The sequence below is a fragment of the Portunus trituberculatus genome, chromosome 47, assembly GCF_017591435.1.
Source record: "Portunus trituberculatus isolate SZX2019 chromosome 47, ASM1759143v1, whole genome shotgun sequence".
Classification (NCBI taxonomy): Eukaryota; Metazoa; Arthropoda; class Malacostraca; order Decapoda; family Portunidae; genus Portunus; species Portunus trituberculatus.
The window spans coordinates 22,616,461-22,624,753 of record NC_059301.1 but is presented as its reverse complement, the minus strand read 5'-3'; the positions used below and the strand labels follow the sequence as shown (position 1 = coordinate 22,624,753).

Below are 8,293 nucleotides of genomic sequence, written 5' to 3'. Positions count from 1 at the left end.
GCTTCATTATATTCCTTTGTTAGCAAGTCTATTGATTCTTGCGTCCCTTTTCATTTAGATTTATTTATAGTTTTCCCTACGTCGTCCCTGATTTTACGAGTTCATTTATTCTCTCATTATTTTTCGTCCTGTTTCCTATCTTTTCACATCCTTACCTCAATATTTTTATCCATTTTCCTGCTGTGTGTGTGTGTGTGTGTGTGTGTGTGTGTGTGTGTGTTTTAGGAAATGTTCTTTTATCGTTGTTGTTTTTTGGTTTCGTTGTTATCGTTATTGTTGTTATCGTTATTGTTGTTGTTGTTGTTGTTGTTGTTGTTGTTGTTGTTGTTGTTGTTGTTACTGTTGCTTTCATGGCCAGTCTTTTGCACCTGTTGTTCCGACCTGCAGGTGTGTGCGTTTGTGTGTATCCTTCGTGCACCACGTTGCATTTTTCTCGTTTCCTTTCCAATTCATGCTCGATTCGTCTGTTTGTGTCTCATTTTTTTTTTTTTTCCTCCTTTCTTTTCCTTTGGTTTTTCGTCAGGCTCTTGTTTCGGCGACCAGCCTGTCTGTTTGTTCCTTTTGCTTGTTTCCGCTTCCTTCTTCTGTCGCGCGCACACTGACACACACACACACACACACACACACACACACACACACACACACACACACACACACACACACACACACACACACACACACACACACACACACTAGCACTGTATTGTCCATGTGTAATTTTCCTTGAATAAAATTATACAATAAAAACAAAAGCCCCTCCCTGCCCGATGGAGGCGGGGCGTCGTTGCCAGGTAACTCAGGATAGTGGTGTGAGCAGGACGTGGCATCACTGCCTGGGCCACAAGGGCGGGGTTTATGTAGGCGTGTGTTGATCTGGCGTCTCTCCCTCAGGTTGTGGCGGCAGCAGTGGGGGTGAGTCCGGGTATGTGTCGCCGTACCTCGGGGCAGGACCGTCACCAGGGTCTTTGGTGGTCGGGCCCTCCGTGCTGGTGACTCGTGCCACCATTGCACAGTACGACAAGCGGCGCACCATCACCACCGTGCTGGCCCCGAGGACGTCTTTCGATGAAAACCGCGTCAGAATACAAGTTCCTCCCGCCCCTGCCGGTGGAGGTAGAACTCCTGGCACTAGTAGCCTCGTGACCGTGGGCGTGGAGGAGGGAGGAACAATGTCCCTGTCTAACCCTCCAGCATCCCCAAGGGTCACTGTGCAGGATCCTCCCTCCCCGACCGCCAGACTCCTGCAGCCTCAGCCTCAATCACCAGGAACCCCAGCAGTCTCCTCGCTGACCACCGTCAGGACGCCAGGCCCGCGCTCCCCTGCCGTCCAACCAGAACACCCTCGGCGGCCGTCCCCTAACAGGTCTCCCAGATTTGTGTAGGTGGATGCGTCTGCTTAGGATCGGAGGTGGCTGCCCCATTGAATGATCCTGTGCCAGGCCAGACGGTGGTGTTGTGGGAGAGCAAGCTACTAACCTGATAGGTGAATCTGGCCGTGGCATGTCAGACAGTGCACCATTCATCTCAGTGTGGTCACTAGGGGCCTGTAAGACTCGCCCTGCAGTACCATGCACCACGCACGCCACTGTTCAGATGGTGCGTTTCCTACACTGAATTGTCTTGGAGGCGCAGCGGTGTTGCTGTACAGAGGTGCTGCAGCTGCCTCAAATCAATGATGAGTCACCTGAGAATTTTGTCAAGAGTGATTGTAATAGAGTGAATCTTGAGAATGCACGGCGTTCAAAGGTCACAGTGACGCTGGAGTGCCACTGGGCTGCCATCGCACCGCACTAATTTTTGTATGATGAAAACTGACCAAATAACACGAACAACTGTATATACTCATACATGTGTACCGACCTTTGTGCAGGCAGATGTCTAGGCGCAGCTGAACTGTGTGCGTGCCGAGCACAGGTGAAAACCGTGTATATATAGACCAGAGTTGTGTACATGTAAGTGTTGTAAAGCTTAAGTGGTGTGTGCGTGTGTGCAAATGTGTAATGTGTGTGTGTGTGTGTGTGTGTGTGTGTATGGCTAGGAGATGGCATCTCCGCTATTTGCGTCAGTCCTCTCTCGGCGGGGCCCTGGGGAGTGTGGCGGCAGTAGTGCAGTGAGTGGCGGCTGCTGAGAGTCAGCAGCGAGAGGAGAAGCCCCGCGCTGTGTCGGCTGAGGTGAGTGAAGGACGCACCTACAATGTCCACTTTGTATATATGATGAAGTAAATGTGTTATTACGTACAAGCCTTTTAAGTTTCCCTTCACTGCCTCCCTGAGCACCATCGTAACCACCACAACCACCGTCATCAACACTATCTCCATATTGGTCGCCGCCACCACAAAGGCTCCCGGTAATGGTAAAATGAAGGAAACTGATTCATTCACCAAATTAATTAGTTAGATAAACATCTGTGGACTCTCTCTCTCTCTCTCTCTCTCTCTCTCTCTCTCTCTCTCTTGCAAGGAACGAAACGCTTCGAAACTTCAGAAATGTGCAGTGCTACGTGATATGACTTTCCAGAGCCTCTTTATTACAAGGTAGTATAATGTAGATTTGAAATTCAACTGAAATAACAATTTAAGGATGAGGATTTACGTTTGGAAATTAAATGTTCCAGTTTAACGTTTTGTTAAAGGATTCGGACGCAGTGTTTTGGTGTGACGTCACGGTGGCCAGACTGCAGAAGGCAGCGTTCGTGAAACTACCCAATTTTTCGGCTTATTCCTTGCAATTGACCACTGCGACATACAACAAACTTTTGAGTGAGCATGTAGAGTGCTTGGAGTGCGTAATTGACTACAAGGGAAGTACGGGCAGGTGACGGGTGTGGAAACATGCAAGTGTGCCAGGCAACGGTGGCGGCGGCAGCCATGGTGCTTTACACTTGGTACGTATGTAATTTATACTTTGGGTACTAATTACAACTATAATGTTGACTTCATCCTGCCAGTTATTGTGTGTAATGCAGAAAATAGCCTTGTTAGAAGCTGTACTATAGATCACCCTTTTTCTTGGCGTATTGTAGCCCGTGCAGTGATGGGACAGCATATTTTCTTTCTTTCCAGTCGTAAATCTGATATTAAAAGGCAAAAAATATATGATATATATATATATATATATATATATATATATATATATATATATATATATATATACATTCATATAATATATATATATATATATATATATATATATATATATATATATATATATATATATATATATATATATATATATATATATATATATATATATATATATATATATATATATATATATATATATATATATATATATATATATATATATATATATATATATATATATATATATATATATATATATATATATATATATATATATATATATATATATATATATATATATATATATATATATATATATATATATATATATATATATATATATATATATATATATATATATATATATATATATATATATATATATATATATATATATATATATATATATATATATATATATATATATATATATATATATATATATATATATATATATATATTGACTACATCAAGTTGATAAGAAAAGGAATACATACAAGAATAGTGTTGGTATAAAAGTTTACATTAATCAGTAGTGTCATGTTTCGCAGTGTGAATTTAGCTTTACACATTTACGTACATACGTACCTACAATATTCCGGGAAACCATCACATATTGCACTGAATTTTGATATATATTCTTTCTGTAAACTCGTTCCGTGCTTGATTGACTGGATTGCAATTGCACCGATGTCTGGGAGCTGGGTGATCAACTTGTCCGATTGCAAAGCCTGATCCCAAGCCTGAGTCTGATTTGGCGCAGGACTCGCGGATCTCATCCCGCTGCCACACGCCGCCTCAGCCCCTTGCTGCTGTTTGGGGAGCGTTTCTCGTCCTTCCGGCACATCTGCCTTTTTGTTTTTATTCATTTTGTTATTACATGGTGAGGGAAAATTATGCTCTTTTTTATAGTTTATTTCAATTTCTTTAACTTATTTTCTCTAAGTCGTTCATTTCAAGAAATGTAGAAGCAAACCAATTGCCGTTTCCTTTGTAAGAAGGTTTCTCTCTCTCTCTCTCTCTCTCTCTCTCTCTCTCTCTCTCTCTCTCTCTCTCTCCGTGCTAACAATACGATACGTAATTAGCTCTCTGTGTAATATCAGTTACAATGTAGCTTAATGCATTTGGTATTTGGCTTTGACCGCTTTCTTTTAATTTCGCGCGTTAACGTGTTATATATATAAGTAACTTTAATTAATTTTCCCCTGCTAATATTACATTCCCGTGATGCGTTTGGCCTCGTGTCACTGCTCGATTGCAAGGGGGTCGTAATGTTTGCAAGGGCGCAGGTAATGTATCTACTCGTACATGATGATAATTACACTTTCATAAATAGAATGCTTAATATTGAGAGTGACATTAATAAAGGCTTGCTTATATGAAATACAATTGTAATTATCGTCCATTAACGTGTCCTTGATTGTTGTGTTACGGTATTTCTTGGATTAACGAAGGAAAAAAAATATTTGTTGCTTTTTTCATGATTTGCGTGAGACAATAATGAAGTAGACTAATGAACACGTTTAGAAAGCTTGGTTATAACTGCACTGGTTTTCATAATGAGGATCACATCTATTGGTGCCTAAAATTAAACGACCAATAGAACGAGCGATTTCACGTCAGGCAGTCAGCGAATAAACGAGCGCCACGCACCAATCCCGCGATGTCATAGAAAATGGGAGAGTATGAGAGAGATAAAGAGAATGAGTTTTAGTGAATTAATTTTAAGGGTAACATTTTTTTCCTTATTTTTATCTTTCGTGTTAGTTGTTATTTTTATTATTTATTATTATTATTATTATTATTATTATTATTATTATTGTTATTATTATTATCATTATTATTATTATTGTTGTTGTTGTTGTCGTTGTCGTTATTATTATTATTATTTTTATTATTATTATTATTATTATTATTATTATTATTATTATTATTATTATTATTATTATTTGTGGACAAGGTTTTTGCTTCGTAATGGGTGTGGAGCGAGGTGCTTTATTGTTAATTATTGATGTAATGATGCTTATGATAAAGTAATCGCTTCTTGTGATTCATTTACGTGTGTTGGTTATTCGTTCTTCTAATGACTCATCACTAACAATTTATTTACAGAGTCTATTTTATTCGTCTATCGTTCTATTTCAGAAACATCCAGATCTACATACACTAGGTCAGGCAGGTCGAGGCAAGTCGCGCAGGTGACCTGACGTCACGTGCAGGCCAACTAAGCCTAAACAGGTGTGGAAATACTCCGCATTCCAATGTCCCTTCATGTGTGTTTGCTTGTAGTCTGTCTCTGAACCTTGTACAGGACACATCACTATGCCAAGCCAGTGCGCAGTATTCGGCTGTAGCAATGAAAAAACTATAGTAGGTGAGAAAAACATAAGATACTTCAGATTTCCAAGAGATGAGAAATTAAGAAAAGTGTGGATAAATGTGTGTCGGCGAAGTGACAAAATTAATTCCAAGAATGCTGTTGTGTGTTCTGAACATTTTACATCAGAAGACTACATTGATGATATGAAAAGTCGTTTACTTGGTATTGAAAGTCCTCGGAATAAACGACTTCTAAAGAATGAAGCTGTACCATCACTCCTTCCAAATGGTAAGTGTTGTTGTACTGTTTGTAATGTACGTAAGTAACGATTATTTTACATCAAAGATCATTATATAACTACTGGTACCATGATGTATGTTAGTCTTATAGATGAGTCTATGTGATGCTTATTTTGGGTGTATCATGTACAGAAATTACTGATATTTTCAATGACGCCTATAGATGTTATATCAATCTCCATATGAATGTTCTAATACTAAATTTGCATTGTTCAGGGACCAGTACAAAAGAGATTTCCATCGAGAGGACAGAGAGGGCAAACAAGCGAAACCAGCATAGAAGTGTAGAAAAGATGCTGTGTGACAAGATAAGTAACCCAAGTGGAAGCTCAGAGGTGGACATTAGTGACGAGGATGATACAGCAACACAGTCATCTGCTGATGGAGTAAGAAGTGATACAGGTCTTCAGTTGCAAAGTGAAAGTAGGTCATTGCCATCGTGTAAAGACTGCCAGAAAATCCATGAAAACTTATGTATGAAAATAGAGACCTTGAAAGATGAAGTACAGCAATGGCGTGCTAGATATATGGACTTAAAGAAAATAATTCTGCACAAGCTGTTGACAGTGAAGTCAACTCAAAAGTGAGAAACTGCACTGGAACTTTGCTTAACAAGTCTTCTGTTTAAAGATATGGAAGATGTGGATGTGGAAGAGGTGGATGAAGAAGTGTCAGTAGAGTTTCATGATGATTGCAGAAATAAGGAAAATGAAAATATGTTACAATCGGCAAGCACAGTCATAGAAGACCAGTCCCTACTTTATATTTTAAAGAAATTCTATTTAAAATATCCAAATTTAGGGTATCAGGCAGGGGAACTGTGAATCTTCTGATAAGTCATGGACTGAAATGGTCAGTAGAGGTAATTTATATATGCCTTCCGAAAGATTTTCCTCACAGTTATTGGTAATGAGAGAAGTATTTAAAGCTGTGCATGGGGAAACTCTTACGGAAGGTACAGCTTGTGTAAAAACTTTAGGTTAGGTTAGGTTAGGTTAGGTTCAGAAATGGAGCTTGCTGGACTTGACTTACCATCTGATATAATTTCATTTTTTGCTAAGATATCCATCTTCTTTAGAATAAGGCACCTAAATAAAAATTATCAAACATGACCAACAGAAGAGACACGTTCCACTCACCAATGTTGACTGTAGAGGAATGGTTAGAAAAAAGATGAAAATTACATCGTAGGTTACGGTACTCGGTTTGTGTGTGTGTGTGTGTGTGTGTGTGTGTGTGTGTGTGTGTGTGTGTGTGTGTGTGTGTGTATGAGAGAGAGAGAGAGAGAGAGAGAGAGAGAGAGAGAGAGAGAGAGAGAGAGAGAGAGAGAGAGAGAGAGAGAGAGAGAGAGAGAGATAGCAATTGCCTATATATTCATATGTTATAGTGATAAACTGTTTAGTAATAAAAATTATATAGCATAAAGAGTTTACTCTATCTCCTCCTCAACATAAACCTATACGGTATACTCCAGCTAACCCATCCAGGTAGATGGGTACTGGCCTGTGCGTGACGTCACTGCGCGGGCAAAATGAGTCACCTGCCCGCCTGACCTAGTGATTTCGTCACATTTCTGTTTTACAGAAATCGGAGTAATGTTAAAGACCACCGCTCATGCTGCCACATTTCTATGCGAAGAGCGTATCTCATAATTAAAAAAATAAGTATTCGAAATAATGATCATCTAATTATGAAAACTAATTACTCCTCATATTACATTGATTTCTATTAATGTCTTGTCAAATGCCATACAGAAAAAAATTAGGTTAAAATATGAATAGAATGAGTAAATTAATAAATGAGTAAATAAACAAATCAAGTATTGCTAAGTACAACACCTTTGAGAACATTAATATGAGCGCGGTGTTGGAGGCAGCTTTCGTGAAGTAGAAAATCACCAAGTAAAGGCTTTTAAAAACTTTTGCCGTAGACTCGTAGAGAAACTGGTGAGTTCGCTTGATTGAATGACACAGATATTTAACAGCTGAGGAAAATTCTTTGCACACACACACACACACACACACACACACACACACACACACACACACACACACACACACACACACACACACACACACACCTCACAATAAGATTTTTCCAGTTATTGATATCTTGAGCAGAGAGATCCAAGTATATTCACCAGAAACTTTTACCATGCATAGTAGAAGAGAAAAATGCCGCTCATCACAGTGGGTCTCTCTTCAGTGGCCTACCCAAACCCTATAGAATATTAATGGCAGGCATCAAAACGTAATGACCAAGAGATATTCCGTGGCGGCTCCAAACACTGAGGGTGAAGGGAGGGTGAAAAGTGCACTGGAAGGAAAGTTCACGGGAAGCAGGTGATCCCATGAGAGAAGTAAAGTTAACTGTGCCATTATACTCTTCAAAAAACTGCTCTTACTGGTACACTAATAGGGGCATCTTATACTTGTGGCCAAAAGAAGCGTGGTTTGCATACTCTATCATTTCTGTATTTCTTCCTTCCTGTACTCGGAACCTTTTCAATAGAGGAATGAATATCAAGACGTATCAGGAAATAGATTGGGATTTCTCTTAGTTCTTGCGCTATTTTTTTTTTTTTTTTTCAT

General features: G+C 39.3%; 2 protein-coding genes across 15 annotated transcripts in view; both read left to right on the top strand.

Moving 5' to 3' along the window:
• Positions 1–2,237, top strand: part of LOC123520795 (rho GTPase-activating protein 45-like) — a 207,321-nt gene extending 205,084 nt beyond the window's left edge. For 11 of the 14 annotated variants that reach the window (XM_045283401.1, XM_045283400.1, XM_045283394.1 and 8 more), the window contains one exon: positions 892–2,237. In XM_045283401.1, the coding sequence (XP_045139336.1) occupies positions 892–1,382 (491 nt within the window). In that variant the 3' untranslated portion in view covers positions 1,383–2,237. The remainder of the gene's footprint in view (positions 1–891) is intronic. The other 3 variants (XR_006679379.1, XR_006679378.1, XM_045283399.1) reach the window with 3 other exon arrangements.
• A 3,011-nt stretch (positions 2,238–5,248) lies between these two features.
• On the top strand, positions 5,249–6,335 carry LOC123520814 (THAP domain-containing protein 3-like). Its single transcript, XM_045283437.1, has 2 exons — positions 5,249–5,691; positions 5,919–6,335. The coding sequence occupies exons 1-2, from the start codon at positions 5,406–5,408 to the stop codon at positions 6,287–6,289; spliced, it is 657 nt and encodes a 218-aa protein (XP_045139372.1). The 5' UTR covers positions 5,249–5,405; the 3' UTR covers positions 6,290–6,335.
• Positions 6,336–8,293: the final 1,958 nt, after the last annotated feature.

What these genes read in the sequence shown, in the direction of transcription:
- LOC123520814 (XM_045283437.1), top strand. Translation starts at nt 5,406, where the DNA reads ATGCCAAGCCAGTGCGCAGTATTCGGCTGTAGCAATGAAAAAACTATA. An exon ending in ACCATCACTCCTTCCAAATG is followed by an intron (nt 5,692 to 5,918) that starts GTAAGTGTTGTT and finishes TGCATTGTTCAG; the next exon opens with GGACCAGTACAAAAGAGATT.